This window comes from Lontra canadensis, unplaced genomic scaffold (genome assembly GCF_010015895.1).
Source record: "Lontra canadensis isolate GAN:19392208 unplaced genomic scaffold, GSC_riverotter_1.0 scaffold72, whole genome shotgun sequence".
NCBI classification, from domain to species: Eukaryota; Metazoa; Chordata; class Mammalia; order Carnivora; family Mustelidae; genus Lontra; species Lontra canadensis.
This window is the reverse complement of record NW_022631066.1, coordinates 7,235,009-7,255,284: the sequence shown is the minus strand read 5'-3', so window position 1 is coordinate 7,255,284 and position 20,276 is coordinate 7,235,009. Positions and strand designations below refer to the sequence as shown.

Below are 20,276 nucleotides of genomic sequence, written 5' to 3'. Positions count from 1 at the left end.
TCAGATCTCTGCTGATCCTTAGAAAAGAATTTTTTTAAAAATTTTATTCTATTTATTTGACAGAGAGAGATCACAAGTAGTCAGAGAGGCAGGCAGAGAGAGAGGGAGAAGCAGGCTCCCTGTTGAGCAGAGAGCCTGATGCGGGGCTCCATCCCAGGACCCTGGGATCAGGACCTGAGCCGAAGGCAGAGGATTAACCCACCGAGCCACCCAGGTGCCCCCCTTAGAAAAGAAATTCTGCTTCGGCCTGTGGAAGCTACGTGTTTGTTAGGCTGTGCTCCTGGAAACTAAGCCTGGCCCTGTGCAGGGGGCGACCACCAAAAGACCACACAGTCGGAGTCCAGTAGCTCCACAGGGTATGGAGTCACGTGGGAGAGGTCACCAACCAGAAGAAAGGACTCATCCCTCCGTCGTGATCTGGGCTCTGGGCTCCTGATTCAGGAGGCACTACTGGCCTGCTTGGGAAACAGATAATTTTGAGAAAGACGTCCTAATTGGGGGCGGGGGGGGGGGGGGGGAGGGTAGGCTAAAATGTGCCTGGGGAAGAAATAATGGCTGAAAATGTTTAAATTTGATGAGAACTATGAACGACTATTTTTAAAGACATTTAATTTGGAATGGAAGAAATAAAACTATTTGCAAATGACAACACTATAATAATTAGAGAAGCCTAAGGACTCCGTTAAAAAGCTACTGGAACACAAATTGTTTTCTACAGAAAAGAAAACTGGAGAGTGAAATTTAAAATAAAACCATAGACTGCTCATCAGCATCCAAAAACATGAAATATATAAGGATAAATTTAACAAAAAGTGTAAGACCTGTACACTGAAAACCATAAATTACCGTCAAGAGAAATCAGACTTAAATTAATGGCTATCCATTGGAAGCCATTGGAATTGGAAGATGAATTGGAAGATGATATGGTTAAAATGTCAGTTCTCCCCAAATGCCAGCAGAATATATATTGCTTTAATTTGACAGGTATCTCTAAAATTTATACAGAAATGTTTAAGAAGAACAAAGTTGAGACACATACTTGTTTTCAAGACAGTGTAAAAAAACTACAGTGTACAAGACAGTGTGGTAAGCATAAGGATAGACAAATCAATAAGAGAGAAAAGAGTCCCGGGCCATATATATATATATATATATATAGACAGTTGATTTTCAACAAAGATGACTCAGTATGTCTTTTCAATAAATAGAGCTGAAATAACTGGATATCCACATGAAAAAAAAAAAACAAACCTTGACCCTTACCTCACACCATACACCAAGTATTAATTTGATATGGATCACAGACCTAAATATAAAACTAAAAGTATAAAACTTTTATTAAAAAAGTATAAAATAGAAAACAGAATCACTGTGACCTTGGGGAAGGCAAAGATTTCTTAGAACCAATAATAAAAAATCATTGATTATAAAGGAAAAGACAGAACATCATTGAAACATAAAACTTCTGTAATTCCAAAGACAACATTTAAAAGGTGATTTTCTCAATACATGGATCTGACAAGGAACACGTATACAGAAGATATAAAGATTCTTTACAACTCAATAATACAACAACCTGATTTTTTTTTAAATGAGCAAAAGATTTTAATAGACTCTTTGCAAAGAAGATAGAGAAATAACAATAGCATATGCAAAGATAGCCGATCTTATTAGTCTTTAGGGAAAATGCAAATCAAACCTGCTGTGAGATAGCACTACATCTAATATTTTAAATGTTGGCAAGGATGTGTAGTAATTGGCATTCTCCTATATGGCTAAAGAGAATAACACTTTGGAAAACAGTTTGGTAATTTCCTTAAAAGGTCAACATTCCCTTGTTTACCATATGACCCAACAAATTCATTACTAGTTATTTAACCAAGAGAACAAAAAGAGGTCCACACAGATTTGGACTTAAACTTTCAGGGCAGCTTTATTCATAGTAACCTCTAACTGAAAATAATCCATGCATCCATCAGTATGCAGAGTAAAATAAACTTGTGGAGTAAAATTTAAAAAGTGGATCACAAAGTGCTATGAAAGTTAAAGACCTGTCAAGAAATGTGACTTGTTTGGAGATCAGAAAAGGCTTTGTGTCTACAGCCATACCACCCTAAACACGCCCAATCTTGTCTAATCTCAGAAAAGGCTTTGTGCAAGAAATCACCCTTGAATACTTGATTCCAAAAGACAGGTTGAAAGAGGCAAGCTGAGGGCTCACCATGAACATGCAGGCAGGACAAACCACAAGCTTGAGGAAAAGTGAATTGTGCAGTTTGACTAAATCTTAAAATGATCAGAAGGACAGAATAGAAACATCGAGGACCACTCTATTTTAAAAGGCAGCAGCGAACTTCTGAAGACTTGTGTGAAGGAAAATCAAGTTAAAGAAACCTCTTTTCAAAGATGAATTAGGCAGCAGGAAATGACATCAATTGTCTTCTAGGAGAGAAGAAAGAAAGGCCAGAATTAGGTTGACAGTCAGCATGAACAGGGGAATGAATGAGATCTCTTGAAACACAACAGAATCGAAGAAAGGGTTCTGTTTATTTGCTTAATGAAGGTGCCATAAAATACTGAGAGATCGACTGTCTACGCAAACTAGGCTATTTATGAAGCAAAATCCCTCTGACTGTGGAAAGGTAAGAGATTAAAAAGATAGAGGAATTAGTTTTCAAAAAAAAAAAAAAGACACTTCTTTCTCAGATGAGAATGAAGGAGATGGAGGTAGAGATAGTTTGAGGTAGGGAACAGAAAGTTGAGGTAGGGAACTTAATTCAAAGTGAGGTGTCTTGACAACAAAGAAACTTTGAAGTAGCATTTTTACATATAACTTTGTTTGATTTCTCAAAACATCTTTTATTTTATCAATCAGTGGAGAGTAATCCTTGCGTTTAAGATAAAAACTGATTACTCCGCTTGACTTCTGAATTTTCTATTATAACCTGAGCCCAAGGGAGCTGATCAAACATTTTCTCTCAGTAGGTACCTGTCACCAAAATACTGTGATTCAACCAAGCACGTCTGTTCAATTGTCCATAAACTTATCTGGATAACCTTTAATCCAAATCCTGCATTCTTTTCATCCTACCAAACTGCTATTTTCCCTTTCTTCTTGTTTGTATAAATCTCATTCACCCTCCAAGGTTGCATATAATACCCGTTCTTTCAAGTGGCTTTCCCTGCCACTTCAACTTTTAGTGGACCCTTATTCTTCCCCAGATAAAATAGTTTGTACAAATAACATGTCAGGCATTTTAGCAGCTAATTATATATTATCTTCTGTTTTTACTTATGCTTGTATATGTTTTGTCTGGGGGAAGAATGGGAATTTTAACAATGTATTTGTAAGTATCACAGAATGATTATGAGAGGAAAGAAAGTGAGTAGATTCAGGAGGAGAGTATTTGTAAAGGACAACCCAAGTGAGCAGTGGAAGTATAGTTAAAAACAAACACAAAGAAAAAGAATGAGAAAAAAAGAAGAAAAAGAATGTGAAGACTAAGAAACTTCTTCAACACAGAGGCATTACTGTAGAAAATGGTAAATTGAACACTGTAGCTTGGAAGAAAACTGGAGTTAATTTGATTTTTTTATTGATGTCTTATCTAGAGCTTATCTAGAATGTTCTCTAAAACAGAATTAATCATACAGACTTGGTTCTAGGCCGTCAGCTGAAAAAGTCAAATCTTCTTAAGTAAAATCCTTTAGTTCTATAGGTGTATTATTATAAATGAGAACTTCATTCCTGAAGAACTAGTTCATACCTTACAAAAGTGATCAATAAAATGAAACTAAACACATATGCTATCATAAACATTGATTATGTTGGACTAAATATAAAAAAATAGTATTTTAATTGCTCCTTTTAAGAACATTTTCTATATGGACACAGATACAGTACAGGGAACTTAGAATGAAGGTGCCTTTTTTTCTTCCTATCAATGTCCCTACAGCAAGCATATACATTTTTCATTGTTCCAAGAAATGAACTACTTTCAAAACTGGAGTCACCTGTTTTAAAAATCTGTGGCTTATTTTAATATGCATGAAAGCCTCTGGAAAGTCTTTGAAGGTGTGAAGACTGAAGTGGAGCAGATTCCTTGGTGAGGATCTTTTCAAAGGTCCTTTGGTATATACCAGCTGCAGACTGATTCAGCGGAGTCATTATAAACCCAGACCAGCTGGTGAGGGCTGCTGATCTAGTTACCCATTGTTTGGCAGTTATTAAGTTAAAGAAAACATATGATCTTTATAATAGGAAAGGGGGCAAAAAGTGGAATTGACAAGCTGAAGTATAACAAAGGGAGTTTATATTTATTATAAAACTGTGGTTTGCTGTGAAAAGGCTATTTATAAACCATGGCAGTAGACAGATTGGCCCAATCTGCTCAAAAAAGATGTTAAACCAAGAAGGAGCTCTTCCAGAATTATCTGTTAGGAGAGGCTGGGGCAATCTGGTTTTTGGGGAATGAGGCCTTGGTTTTCAAACACTTTTGCCTTCACTCATATTTTAAATGATTATCTAAAATTTTTCATCAAAACTAAAGTGTGAAGGATAAATTTCTGGCAATTTTAATTTCTTTATTGAGGTCTAATTAACGTACAATAATCTGTTCATATTTAAAGTGTACCATTTGGTAAGTATTGACATATATGTACATCAATGAAACTATCACTACCCTCAAAATAATAAAAATAGCCTATCAATCCCACCCCCCAGTTTCCTCATACTTCTTGTGATCCCCAGGGAATTCATCTAGGCCTGCAATTAATTTTGTTGAAGGTTCTTAATAAGCAATTACATTTCTTTAGTAGAAATAGGTCTATTGAAGTTAACTATTTCTTTTTGAGCTTTAGTAATTTGTGCCTTGAAAGGAATTCCTCTAAGTTATTCAATTTATGAGTATAAAGTTGGTCATAATATTCCCTTTTTATGTTTTTAATATCTATAATGGTTCCTTTCCTCATTCCTGAAGTTGGTAATTGGTATCTTTTCTATTTTTCTCATCATTCTGACTATAGTTTTATCAATTTTATTTATCTCCTCAAAAACCTTATAGTTTTATTTTCCCTATTGTTTTCCTGCTTTCATTTCTTTTTCTCTTTGATGTTAATCACTTATTTTCTTCTGCTTATTTTAGGTTTCATTTAGCATTTTTTTCTAGATTCCTAAAATGAAAGCTGAGATAACTGATGAGACCTTTCTTCTTTTCTAGCGTACACGTTATCGTTATATTATAAATATCCCTCCAAATACTGCTTTAACTGCTTTCCACAAATTTTGATGTTTTCATTTTCATTATATCAAAATAGTCACTAATTTCCATTTTTATTTTTCCTTTGACCAACCGTTAATTAGAAGTGTGTTAGTTTTCAAATATTTGGTGACTTTTAAGTTTTCTTCTATTATTTATTTTTAATTTTATTCCATTGTGGTCAGAGAACATATTTTGTATGACTTGAATCCTTTTAAATTGAGATTTGTTTTTATATGTCATGAGTACTTGAAAACAATATGTATTGAGTTCTCATTAGTTGTAGTGTTCTATCAATTTCAATTAAGTCAAGTTAGTTAATAGTATTGTTCAAGTCTTCTACAGCCTTACTAATTTTGTCTATTTGTTCTTTCACTTTTAAACAGGGAAGGGGCGCCTGGGTGGCTCAGTGGGTTAAGCCTCTGCCTTTGCTCAGGTCATAATCCCAGAGTCCTGGGATTGAGCCCTACATCGGGCTCTCTGCTCAGCAGGTAGCCTGCTTCCTCCTCTCTCTCTGCCTGCCTCTCTGCCTACTTGTGATCTCTGTCTGTCAAATAAATAAGCAAAATTAAAAATTCCCTCTCCCTCTCTCTCCACTGGCACATGACTGTGCTCTCTCTTTAAAAAAACGAAACAAAAACAGGGAGTTGAAATTTTGAACAGTAATTGTGGAATTGTTGATTTTTCCTTGAAGTTCCATCAGCTTTTAATTTATGTTCTCTGAACTTCTGTTATTATATGCAAAACCATATAGGTCATGTTCTCTTATTTAACCCCTTTTCATTATAAAGTGACATTCTGTATCTCTGGTAATATTCCCTGAACTGAAACCTACTTTGTCTGATATTAATATAGATATTTCAGCTTTTTTTGATTAGTGTTAGCATGGCATATCTTTATATACCATGATATAGTCTTATGTTTAGAGGTTTCTTAGAGATCGCTTGCTAATTTTTTATTGGATGTCAGACACTATATATTTTATCTTCTCAACTGATGGATATTTTTGTGTTCCAGCATGTCTCAGGTACTCTTTCTTGCAAACTTTTTCAGCCCTGGTTCCTCTGGACTCCCAGCTTTGTTTCCCCATCTCAAGGAGACTGACATTATATGTGATGGCCTGAGAAATCTATCCAGGCAGTAAGCTAGGGCAATCCTAAGACTAATGTCATTTGTGTCCCATCTTTCAGTGATCATTGTCCTTTGTTGTCTGATGTCCAGTGTCACGAGAACTGTTGTTCATGTATTTTGTCTAGTTGTCCACTTGTTTTAGGCAGGAGGATAAATCTAGCCTGTGTTACTCCATCTAGACCAAAGGTGAAGTCTGGAACCAATACCTATTTATTTTTTTTCTTGTCTGTAGTACTATATATATATTAATATTTAACTGTAGTGTGAAATGGACACACTTGTATTGCTGTTTATCATGGAAACACCATTTTCCTTCACCATTGGGTAAGATGTTAGCTCTAAGTTTTTTGAAGATGCTTTTTGTCAGGTCGAGAGTTTTCTTCTAGTCTTAGTTTGCTCAGTTTTTATCACAAAGATTTTTGAACTTTCTCAAATATTTTCCTGCAACTGTTGAGATTATCATATGGTTTTTCTCTTACATTCTGTTAAAATGGTGAACTGTGTTGATTTTTAAATGCTAACGTAACTTTGTATTCCTAAGATAACTCTACTTGGTCATGATGCATTTTTGTTTTTATATATTGCTGTAAATCTCTATTTTTAAAGGATTATTATATTTATGTTTATGAAGGATATTGTTTGAAGTTTTCTTGTATGTTCTTTGATTTGATTTTGCTATCAGGGTAATGTTGGTCTCATAAAATAAGCAGGAAATTTTTCCTTCATGGTTTATTTTCTGAAAGATTTTGTATAGGTTTGATATTATTTTTTCCTTACAAGATTGATGAATTAGAAATAACTATTGAACTCCTAGGCTTGGAGACTTTATAGAGTGTTTTTAATGAAGAATTTAATTTCTGTTATTGATATATATCTTTTCAGTTTTTCCGTTTCTTATTGATCCAGTTGTGGCCATTTGTATCTTTCAAGAGTTTTTTTTTTCCCCCACTTCATCTACGTTCTCAAATTTATTGGCATAGAGTTTAAGAATATTCCTTTATGAGTGTTTTAATTTAGTATCATTTAATTCCTATAATGTTTTAATTACAGGATACGTAGTCATGTTGCTTCTTTCATTCCTTATACTGGTAATTTGTGTATTCTCTTTTAATCTAAGTAGAGTTTTACCCATTTTATTAATCTTTTTAGAGGATTAAATTTGGTTTTAATTTTCCCTTTGTGTTTAATTTCATTGATTTCTGTTGTCTTTATTATGTCTTTTTTCTACTTATTTTCAATTCTTTTTTTCTTTAACATTTTATTTATTTATTTGAGAGAGGAGAGATAAAGTACAAGCAGGGGGAGATGAAAAGGGAGATGGAGAAGGAGGCTGAGCAGGGAGCCTGATGCAGGGCTCAATCCCAGGACCCTGAGATCATGACCTGAGCTGAAGGCAAATGCTTAACCAACTGAGCCACCCAGGTGCCCTTGAATTCTTTTTTTATCTTAAAGGATTCATGTTCGATTTTTCTTTCCTATTATCTAATGCTTGAAGTATTCCTCTAGGCGACATAACTGCATTGCACAAATTTTGATGTGTTGTTTTCACTTTCATCCAGTTCAAATATTTTTTGATTTTTCTTTGACACATAAGTTATTTATAACTGCATGGGTCAATCTTTACATAAGTTGCAATTTTCCAGATAACTTTTTCTTATATTCCTAAATTAATTCTGTTTTAGTCAAGGAACAAAATCTATATGATTTTATACTTTAAATTATATGAAGTCATTTTAAGGTCCAGCATATTGTCCTTTTCTTAATGTTCTGTGTCCCTTTCACAAAAATGCATGACTGGCAGGGCCATCATAAATATTAGGTAAGTCAAGTTAATCATCCTTTCTATTTGTTCTATCTTTACCTGAGAAAATAATGTTGAAATAGGCAATACAGGGACCCCTGGGTGGTACAGTTGGTTAAGCATCCAACTCTTTGTTTGTGCTCAGATCATAATCTCAGGGTCATGAGATCAAGCCCTGAATTAGCTCAGAGCTCAGTGAGGAGTCTGCTAAAAAGTTTCTCTCTCCCTTTCTCCCTGACCTGTGCTCATGCTCTCCCTTAAATAAATCTTTGAAAAAAAGACAGACAACACAAACTATGGATGAATCAATTTTTCCTTTTTGTATCCTTTTTTTAAAGTTCTGTTATTAGGTTGATACATATTTAATATTTCTTGATTAGTTGATCCCTTCATTACTATGAATTGTCATTCACTATCCTTGGAAAGTTTCCTTTTTTCAATTTATTTGGTTTGATATTACTATAACCAGAACTTTCTTTGGTATTTTCAAGATATACCTTTTTTAAAAAATTTTAAAAAAATTTTTTCCCAAATATACCTTTTTCCTACTTTTTTACTTTTAACGTAACTTTGACTTTATTTTTAAAACAAATTTCTTATATAATACATCATCTAGCTGGATCTTGCTTTTTTAAAATGCAGTCTAACAATCTCTACCTTTTGCTTTTTTTAAGACTTTATTGACTTATTTAACAGAGAGAGAGAGAGATCACAAGTAGGCAGAGAGGCAGGCAGAGAGAGGAGGGGAAAGCAGGCTCCCTGCTGTGCAGAGAGCCAGATGTGGGGCTTGATCTCAGGACCCTGATCATGACCTGAGCCAAAGGCAGAGGCTTAACCCACTGAGCCACCCAGGTGCCCCAAGGATGACTCTATCTTTTAATTGGAATGTGTAGATTTTTGTATTTAACGTAGTTATTAATATAGTTGTATCTAAATCTGCTATTTGTCCCATTTTTTCTTCTTTTACTGCCTTTTAAAAAATTATTTGAATTTTTTAAAAAGTTTCACTTATTTCCACCATTGTCCTATCTATACCCCTTTGCTTGATTTTCTTTGGGGGTGCTATGGCTCTAGGGCTTATGTTACGCATTTTGAACTTAACGCAATCTTTTCAAATCATATTTATACCACTTTATATATAATGTAAGGAATCCTCCAACCCTACATTTCTATTTTCTTCCTGCCATCTTTTGTGCTATTTTCCTTTTATTTCTACCTATGTTATCAACTCCAATATATACAGTTGATATTTTTGTTTTTAAATTTTATATCTTAAATATTCTTAAAATTTAAAATGTTTTGTTCTTAAATAAATTTAATAATAGAAATGTCTTCTATATTTATTCACACATGAACATTCTAATGTTCTTCAATGTCTATGTGAAGATCTATATCATAGATACCACACTCCTTTGCCTAAAATTGTTTTTATTTGTATGTTTTAACATCTTTTATTGTGTAGATCTGCTGGTGATGAATTTTTTTTTTTTGTAAATATTTATTTCACCTTTGGTTTTGTAAAATATTTTTGCTGATAGAGAATTCTAGGTTGACATTTTTAAAATTCAGGACTTTAAAGGTAATGTTCCACTGTTTTTTTGTTTGTTTTTATCTCACATAGTTTTATTAGAAGTCTATTTTAATTCTTTATTCCTATTTGTCTTTATGTTTTCCAAATGCCTTCAAGATTTTGTCTTTATCACTGATTTTCAGCAGTTTGGTCGTGCTGTGCCTTGGTGGATGTTTTATTGTTGTTAGTTATGATTGGGATTCACTTATACTCTCAGATCTGTGGAAATAGAGTTTTCATTACATTTGGGGAAAATTTGTAATTAAATTTTTTCTTTCCTATTTTTCTTGCTATGAAACTCTACACATTATATTGTTTCATATTTTATTATAGGTCATTGAAGACTTTTTTGTCTTCCCTCTGTGTTTCAATCTGTATAATTTCTGTTGCTGTATCTTCCAGTTGCTCTATCTTTTCTTCTGCAGTGTCCAACCTGTTAATCCTATTTAGTGAATTTCATTATAGGTATTAGATTAGCTGTAGAATTTCCATTTGATTCTTTTTGATTTTATTTTCTCTCCTCATTATGTACATCTTTGTAAATCCTTAACTTTATTTACCATGGCTATAATAGTTCTTCAAACATTTCTGTGTTAGTTCAATCATTTTTTAAATTTCTGGAGGTTCCTATGGACTGCATGCCCTACTAGTAACTGGTCATATTTTCTTGGGCCTTCATGTGTTCAGTAATTTTTTATTGGAGTCTAGCCATTTTACATTTTTGAATGTTATATTTGAATGTTGAATTTGTTGTATTTAAGTTTCATACTTTGTTTTACCCTCCATTTAAGTTATGTCAATTTTTTTCAAGAGGTACTTTTTAAGCTTTTTTGGAGCAGACCTAGAGTAGCCTTCTCTTTCAGGCTACTCCTGACATCTAAGACATTACCTTTTGGGGGTTATTTATTAACCACCCAATATATTCAGTTAGGTCTCTTCCCTCTGGCTTTGAGAACTCAAATGATTCCTGGACTTGTATGAACTCTTGGGATTTTTCAGATCTTGGTTCCATGGGAATAGCTCTTTCCTTGAAAGTTCTTTACCTACACTTGTAGAACTCTACCTGACCCATGACTAGATTAGCATTCAACCATAGTCTCAAGGGAACTCCTATACAGATTTCTGGAGCTCTTTCTCTACATAGTGCCCTCCTAGTATTCTGTCTTCCAAATTCTTACCCCTTAGCCTATTCAAACTCTGATTTTTCTCTCCTTAATACAGTAAGACCATTTGGTTCCTTTTGAGTTTCCCCTATCTATAGCATAGTCCAGAAACTGACTCTAGGCAGAAAGCTATGGCAATCACAGGGCTCATGCATGTTTTCTTTCTCCTTGGGATTACAATCTTTTGTCCCATATTTGAAATCAATTCATATATTTTGTTCAGTGTTCTTTTTGGTTATAGTAAAAAGATAAGTCTAGATCCTGTTAAATTGCCTCATGGATGATAAGTATGTCATTGGAAATATACTACTTTAATCATGACATTTTATTTATTTACTACATTTAATAAATATTTATGGGACATCTACTGTAGAAATCTAGAGATAAGTGAGTCACAGACTAATGCTATACAAACAAGTAAAAAAAATTACAGTATTGTGGTTGCTTTCAAATATAGTTTCCAAATTCTTTAATATTCCTTTCATCAAGAATTGGATTTTCCTTTCCCCTTCAGTGTACGCACTGTGACTGCTTGTCCAATAGAATATGACTAAATGATGCTGTGCCCATTTCCTATCTCCTAGGAAACTAACAGTTTCCTTTTCCTGTTTTAGGAAAACCAGCAGCTTCCTTTTCCTGTCTCTTGGAATGCTCAGTCCAATATGTTGGGAGAAACCAAGCAGACACATAGGAGGTCCCTTATAGTTGTTCTAGCTGACAGCTCCAGTGACCTAGCAAACTGCCAGCATCAATTGCTAGACATTTAAGTGCAAAAGTTTTCAAACAATTGCCAACCCTTAGGTGTAGAGTCATTCCAGCCTTTGAGGCACCTCTGCTGAGATCACGTGGAAGAGAAGCAATCTGTGCCTGCAAAGCTCTGACTAAATTTCTGATGTGTAATCAAAGAACGATTATTGTTGCCTTAAGGCAAGTTTGGAGAGGTTTCTATATGGCAAAAGACACCTGGAACAAATATAGTACCACTAAGTGCTGTCACAGAGGTGGCCAATAATCAACTAATTAACATATTTAGTATATGTCTATTACAGAGCAGGTACTGAGCGAGAAAAGGCTTTTGGGAAGTGAAATCTGAGTAGAGGTTTAGAGAAAGTATACCAGAGAAGGAAAGGCAGAAAAAGTTGCTTGTTTGAAGATATGTAAACCATGGAGCATCAGAAATGTAAGAGACTATGAAAAAAGACTGAAGAGGTGAGGTACTAGGAGCCAGTTCAGTAAGGATATAATTACTAAATTATCAGAATTTAATCCTAAAGGTAGGAGACTACTCTGCACACTTGTAATCATGCAATTACTTTAATTACTTACTTAATGACTGTATTCCCCAGAGGATATATTCCAAAAAAGGTCATCTCATAGAACATTTATCCTTATGTTATTCCAGCATACAGAATGGTACCTGGCTTACATAAGGAATTCATAAATATGTACTGAATGACTGGGTTATTGAAGAACCATGTGAGAATTTTATAGGAATGATGCAATCAAATCTGTGTATTAGAAAAATCATTCCAGGGGTGCCTGGGTGGCTCAGTGGGTTAAGCCTCTGCCTTTGGCTCAGGTCATGATCTCAGGGTCCTGGGATTGAGCCCCGCATCGGGCTCTCTGCTCAGCGGTGAGCCTGCTTCCTCCTCTCTCTGCCTGCCTCTCTGCCTACTTGTGATCTCTCTCTCTCTCTGTCAAATAAATAAATAAAATCTAAAAAAAGAAAAAAAAGAAAGAAAAAAGAAAAATCAATCCAGGCACCTGGGTGGCACAGTCGGTTAAGCGACTGCCTTCAGCTCAGGCCATGATCCCAGGGTCCTGGGACTGACCCCTGCATTGGGCTCCCAGCTCAGTGGAGAGCTTGCTTCTCCCTCTCCCTCTGCCTGCTGCTCTACTTGTGCTGTCTCTGTTTCTCTCTGTCAAATAAATAAAAATCTTAAAAAAAAGAGAAAAGAAAACAAATCATTCCAGCGGGGGTTTGGAGAATGGTTTGGAGATAGGTAGTTGTGTTAGTCAACTCTGCTGTCCTAAGAAATGATCATAGATTAGGAAACTTAAAAAACAGAAATTTGTTTTTGGAAACTTGAAGTCTGAGATCAGGCTGTCAGCATGATCAGGCTCTGGTGAGAACTCTATTCCTGGCTTCCCTTCTGTGTCCTCACAAGGCAAAGAGAGCAAGTTCCCTGGTGTCTATTCTTAAAAGGGCACTAATCCCATCATGAGGGCTCCACTCTCAAGACGTCATCTAAATATAATTACTGAGTTTTCTACCAAAGGCTCCATCTCCAAATACCATCAGATTTTGGGGTAGGGCTTTACTGTGAATTTGGGTGCAATGCAAATCAGTCCATAGCAGTAAGAAAGGAGAAAAAAACATAGTAGGAGGTGGATGTAATATTTCATCTAAGAGATGATGAGGGTGTGAACTAGCATGAATAATGTTCCTGGGGTATTTCTTTTTCTAAACGTTAAAACTATGGATTTTTTTTCCTGGAAAAACTCCATTTGCACATTGCTATCTTTTTTTAATGTAGAATTTTCAAAATCAAACAAAAAAAAGGGATTTAACATTTTAAAATTAACCACAGAACTTAGTAAACATATATTATAGAAATGTTTTACTGTGAAACTGACATATAGTCTCTACAGTTTAAAAGCATTGGTAATCTTAGGGGTGCCTGGGTGGCTCAGTCTCAGGTCATGATCCTGGAGTCCCTTGATCAAGCCCACATTGGGCTCCCTGCTTGGGGAGAGTGTGCTTCTCTCTCTGCCCCTCACCCAGCTGTTGTGCTCTCTCTTATTCTCTCTCTCAAATAAACAAATAAAAATGTAAAAAAAAAAAACTTTGGTAATCTTAAAAGTACAACTCCCACAGTTTGTGTTTTAAAAGATTATAACAGAAACTTAACCTCAAAATACAAACCCATTTCACTTCTCATATTTTGCTTTTATGTTAAACAATAATATTAAAAGTTCTACATTTAAAAATTATTATTATAGTATATTAACCATAAAGGCCCCACATAGCTAAAGTAATTCTTCTAGGTTAAAAGACATGGATAATGCTACCAAGACTAATTCCTTCACTGTTCTCATTGTTTTTACATATTGATGATCAAGGCTAAAACAATTTGATCACTGGCTTACAGCTGGCAATAGAATAATTCAGTTTCCTTACTGAAGCACAAATCATATTCAAATGCATTTTCATAAATATTTGGCTTTGATCCAGGTTGATGATAATGTGCCCCCAGACACTGCTCAAAAACTTAAGATGGACAAGTTGTCACTTGATTCTGTCAGGCCAGTCATCAAGAATCATTTTTTGAGAGAGAATGTTCTGCTTCTCATATCAACAGTGATGTTTTAGGATTTTATACCTGCCATAATGAAACACAAACAAACTTTTGGCATTGGCTCCTTAAAATGTTAAGAATTGGTGATACTAACATATCACATTTTCTACGTTGTTGTGTTTTAACTATGCTTCTGAAATAAACATAGGCTCATTATTCAAGTATCTGGAAAATATAAAATGCATAAAGAACAAAAAGTCATCCCAAATTTTACCACTCAGAGATAAACGTCATAATATTTTCATGTATTTCCTTTCAGACTTTAAAATCAGGGGTATTTTGTAATTTTACATGTTTTTGTTACCTGCTTTTAAAAACTTAGTATTTAGATGTCTTTCTACAAAAATACAGATCTATATAATCACCTCTAACAGCTGTGGAGTTTTTACATTGTGTGTACTATAATTTAGTAATTTATAAGGACTTATAATGATTAATTATAATAACCAATATTAATTATAACGATTTCTTACACTTATTTGATGCTTACTATAAATTTAGGGCTTAAAACCTCAAGGGTTTGGTTTGTATTTATCCATTTGATCCTCACAACCCTATTATTATTTGTTTCTCACAGATGAAAAATTGAGGAACCAAGAAGTGAAGTAATTTCTACCAACTCTTAATATTGGACATTTTAGTGGCTAACAATGCTGTGATATTATAAACAACGTTGCCACGAATGTCATTGTTCATGTTCTTAAAGAATGTCTTTATGATAAATTCCAAAAAGTAGAACTGCTGGGTCTAAAGGTGTTTACGTTTCTAAAAGTTTTTGTAACAGACTCTCAGATATTTCCTTCAGGGGGACTACCTTATTTACACTTCATTCAACAACGTGAGTATATGATTCTCCGTATCTCATTTCAATCCCTGTCGGACAAAAAGGTATCTGAATGCTACTTTAATTTACATAAAAACGAGATTTCATTTTTAATGATTTCTGTAAGCACTCTTTGTATACTAATCCTGTCGCTGACAAGTGGTAAATATTTGTTTACATGCTACATTTGTAAGTGCTCTAATTCAGGTGTAATTTACATGATTCCAATTTATGTGCAAGATGCTCTTACTTTGTTCCAAGTGGGACACAGAACCTCTAGGTGCGCCTTAAAAATTCCACATGACGTAGGCATAATTTGTTAGATATTTACATATAAAATCACTAAATAAACATTCTAAGTTGTTAGGAATCCCTCATCAGTTTCTAGCTCCATTTGCAGTTTTGTTTTGGTATTTTTGCTCGGTCTTGCGGGGGCGGGGGGCTCTCGTTGGCATTCTTGGGGTGCGAAACTTATTTTCCCAAACATCGCAACTGCTTAGTGACTGCACAGTTAGTCAGTAGTGCCAACGCCCAGCTAGAAGTGCTTTCGACAGAGATTCAGAAGCCAGAGGCGTTCAGGGACTCCCGGGAAGGTGCCAGCGTTACCTCAGCCTCTCCGAGGGAGCCGCGCGCCCTGACACTCCCCGCTATAAGGATTCGGGCCAATCGGTTCAGCTCACATGACTTCATCCAAACAAGTTTTCTGTCATCCCAGCCAACAACTGAACCCACGGCTTTTTAACTTAGAAGACCCCCCAATAAAGGAGTTTCCATCCCCTCTCAATAGAGACTATAAAATTCTGACAGCCCACCGAGCGAGGGACGAGCACCAGGTCTCATTCAACCCTCACGCGACCCTTTTTCTTAGTCTCTGATTCACTCCCGGGCTCTGTAGTCGGCTTCGGCGCGCCTGGAGGACCCCGTCCTCCGGAGACTCCTGGCCAAAGCAAAAGCAGAAAACGCAGGCATTAATCCCACCCTCCGGTATGACCGGTCAGAAGGGGAGTCAGGCAGAGAGGGCGCTTTAGTGGGACCTATTTTGGCGGGGCAGGTGCCGGGGAGGTTTTGAGCAGGCAGTGCCGAGGTCGTCTAGATTCCCGACAGGCTCCTCGCGGGGGGCCTTGTCTGCGCCTTCGCTGTTGCCGCCGCTGCCGCTGCCGCGGTTGCTGGGGGGTTGGTGAGAGGTGGGGCTGTCGCCTGCCTTGGGGCGTCCGTCTGTATTGCTTATTTTTGCCTGAGGGGCCTTCATTCCTCCGTCGCTCCCTGACTCCCGTGGTGTCGAGGGGGAATCCCTGCGGACCCCTGGGCACGCAGCGGAGATGCCTCTTTTTGCCACCAATCCCTTCGATCAAGATGTTGGTAAGTGCTTTTGCCGCTCCCTGTCCAGCCTGAGCCGGAGTGCAAGCCCACCCTGCCCGCTCTCTGCTGCCTTCCTGACCCCCTGGCCGGGGCTGAATGCTTCCCTTTTCCCGAGGCTCCTTCCTGAAGAGTTTGGAGGAGGTTGGGGGCTTGGCTCATCCTTTTTTTAAAAAAGGAATGGGACTCAGAGAGCCTGCAAAGTGGGCCTTAGAGTAGGACTGTGGGTTTCGAAAGAATTGCTTTAGAGGGTTGGTGTGGAGGGCCTTGGAGGAACAGCTGGTGTAGCGTCTGGTGCTGGGACACTGCTTCTGGAAGAAGGGAGTTGAGAGAGCTGAGCAGTATGTCACCTAGGGTAGGATTATAAGCCCTCCAATAAAGTGTTTCCCTGGATGAATTTAAACGTTTGGACCTAGGAGAATGTTTTAGGTTAGCTTCCTTAGGGGATTTTAACGTCCTTTTTCTTTCTTTCTTTTTTTTTTTTTGTAATTGTAACGGGAGGAGAGAGCTTCTGGCTAAGGATAGACTCTCAAAAACGTTGGGAGAGATGCAAATGGGATACTTGGCAACAACTGAAACCGAATTCAGGACCATTGTGCTGCGTTCTTTAGACTATGTCTCAGTACTTTAAGAAGTGAGGAAAAGGACCTTAAATCTGAAAATGCTGATTTATTTTGATTTCGAAATGCCTTTTTTGTTTGTTTTTCTGTTTTCTGAATCATTGGTTTTGGGTATTGAGTATACCAGTTCAACAGGTTAGCCCCCCCCCCCCCACCCCGGGGTCTGAGGATAATAATGACAAGACTTTGAGTTTCCTGGAGTAGAATTTTGAGGTGATTTGAATGCACTTAGGAACTACTTTGGCACACAAGTATGGAATGAAAGCAAGCCAAATACCATGACTAATTACTGTGGTAAAGAAATATAAGGGCGTCCTTAGGGAATTGCTTTTTGTTATTTTGTGTAATTTAATTAGAAATAGCAGGTGTTGATTTTTGCTTTTTAACTCTTCCTTAGAGCATGTCATTGAGGCATGGAGGTTTGGGTTAAGAGTAGAAGAGGGTTCAGTCCCATCTTGGGCACGGCCTAGCTCATAGTGAAATCATGGACAAGTCACTGAAGCTCTTTGAGTCCCAGAGTATTCATCTTTACAGAGTGGAAAAGTACATTATGTTTGTGGTTCAATGAAATAATATGTGTAAAGGGCCCACTACAGTGCCTTTATATAGTAGTCACCTACTAAATGATCGCTATTTTTGATTCCAGTTTATATGCCTGGCCTGAATCAGCAGTGGATGGAACTTTAGAGATAGCCAACAATACTTCATAAACAATTGGAAACTTGCATTTAATTCAGTAAGCAACTAGCACGCAGTACAGATGGTCCCCAACTCACAATAGTTCAACTTAATGATTTTTCAACTTTAGTATGGTGCGAAAGGGATATGCATTCAGTAGAAACTGTACTTTGCATTTTGAATTTGGATCTTTTCCCGGGAAAGCCATATGCGGTCGGTATGATCGTCTCTCATGATGCTAGGCAGCGGCACCCACCTGCAGCTCACAGTCAGGCACGCAACCACGAGGGTAAACTACCAATATACTTAGATCATTCTGCATATGCAGACTATATGCAATAAATTATATGAAATATATAAAATGGGCTTTACGTTAGATGATATAGCCTGACTATAGGCTAAAGTAAGTTTTCTGAGCACACTTAAGGTAGGCTGTCTAAGCTGTTGGTAGGTTAGGTGAATTACATGCATTTTTGGCTTAGGATATTTTCAACTTACTATAGGTTTGTTGAGACCTGATCCCATCATAAGTCTAGAAAGATCCATATTTACATGACATTGTCTAAGTGACATAAGAGAGTGATGAATAAGGCATGATTGCTGCTGTCAAGCAGTTTCATAACATTACAATGATTTCTAGGGCAAATGCTCAAAATATAACAATTTCTTAATACCTACTTCTGTTTCCAGAACTTTTATCTCGTTTTCATGACTGTATATAATCTAGTTTCCAACTGCATTCACTTTTTTATCCTACTGACTTTTAAACACACATTTCTGTTGGGTTTAAATAAATTTCTTAGTATCAAACTCTTTCCCATTACCTAGACCAGTCAGTTCAAACGTAGGCTCCTTTAGCTTTTATACTTTCACTTCTAACTTATTTCTTCTACATTTCTACATGTGCCTACATGTGCTCATGATTAAACGCCAGCTCAGTCCAGCCAGCTCAGTCCAGCCTGTTACTGAATCATTTCCTGATTAGTCTAGGATTTCTCAATAGTGACACTATTGATGGTTTGGACGAGATAAATATCTTTGTTGTGGAGGTCTGTCCTGTGCAAGGTAGGACGTTTAGCAGCCTGCCTGAGCTCTGCAGCCCCTCCATGATTTTGAAAGTTTTCAGACATTACTAAATGTCCCCTGGGGCACAAAATAGCTCCCACCTGAGAACCACTCTTTAAGCCCACTGAAATCTTCGCCCTTTTCCAAACTCCTGTAACACTTTTTGTCTTTACCAAATTATTTAGTATTAAAGATAGTTATATCCTGTATTATGCTCCGTAATTATTTTATTAGTTGCCACATAGTAGGTGTCTCATCCCATAAATGTTTGTTTGAGACTGCCTCACTTGAGCCTGCTGGACAGTAAGACTAAGGATATTCTTTTGCTCCAGGAAATCTTACCTTTTAAAGTTGGGTTCTAGTGTTTGGATCAATTCACTCCTCATGATCTATATATGAAAATGTGAGAGGTTATCCTGAGGAGACCTGTCATAGACTCCCAACAAATAATACTTGGAAAGACTCCAGTAGACTCCCATGTTAATTTTTTTTTACTAGTAACGTATATAGAATATGGTGTGTAGAATAAATTTAACACTCCTCCTCACTTTGTCCATCAATGAGTATGTGACATTAAAGTATTCCTACTAAGTCACTTGATTTAATTTATCACCTAACGTTGTATACATTTGTATTTCTTCAAAATTAACTGCCTTTAGCTTTATTCATAAACTGAATTGGTGAGTCAGAAATTCACTGATTTATATAATGTGACATTTTATACAAAGAGGAAGAATATTGGCCATAGCTTTTCCCTGTAAGAAGTGCTGAAATGTGTTGTTAGAATGTGAGCTCCATGAAGACAGGGATTTTGGGTTTGCTCAAAACTATATCCCAAGCATATGGACTAACAAAACATTCAGCAAACATTTTTTTAATACATGAAACTCATTTTGGATGTTGTATTCCTTGCTCAGTTCAACTTGAATTATAATGATAACTTATTCCATCAAGTTTTTATTTCAAAGTCCCTAGTGAGTTCCACCTTGCCAAATCTAATGGTCGATTCCTAGTCTATTTCTGTGTTGATCTCTTAGCTTTCCTCTTTGATATACTCTATTCGCTTGTTTTCTGGGACACCAAACTTTTCTAATTTTCTGCTTAGGTGCTTTCTAGTCTTTTTGGCCTCTCCTTTTTTGTTTCTTTCAGATGTTGAACCAAGCCTCAGGCTCAGTTCTAGAAATTGTTTGACATTTTTCCCCTTGCAGCCTTACTAGGCACTTTAGCTTAGTGTTAAGAATTCACACTCTGGGGACGCCTGGGTGGCTTGGTGGGTTAAAGCCTCTGCCTTCAGCTCAGGTCATGATCCCAGGGTCCTGGGATCCAGCCCCGCATTGGGCTTTCTGCTCACAGCAGGGAGCCCGCTTCCCCCTCTCTCTCTGCCTGCCTCTCTGCCTACTTGTGATCTCTCTCTCTCTGTCAAGTAAATACATAAAATCTTAAAAAAAAAAA

The 20,276-nt window shown here is 36.6% G+C and overlaps 1 protein-coding gene across 3 annotated transcripts in view; it reads left to right on the top strand.

The window, feature by feature from the left end:
- Positions 1-16,300: 16,300 nt before the first annotated feature.
- The window catches only part of STAM (signal transducing adaptor molecule), a 96,055-nt gene continuing 92,079 nt past the window's right edge, over positions 16,301-20,276 (top strand). For 2 of the 3 annotated variants that reach the window (XM_032880889.1, XM_032880893.1), the window contains exon 1: positions 16,301-16,464. In XM_032880889.1, the coding sequence (XP_032736780.1) occupies positions 16,425-16,464 (40 nt within the window). In that variant the 5' untranslated portion in view covers positions 16,301-16,424. The remainder of the gene's footprint in view (positions 16,465-20,276) is intronic. The other variant, XM_032880892.1, reaches the window with a different exon arrangement.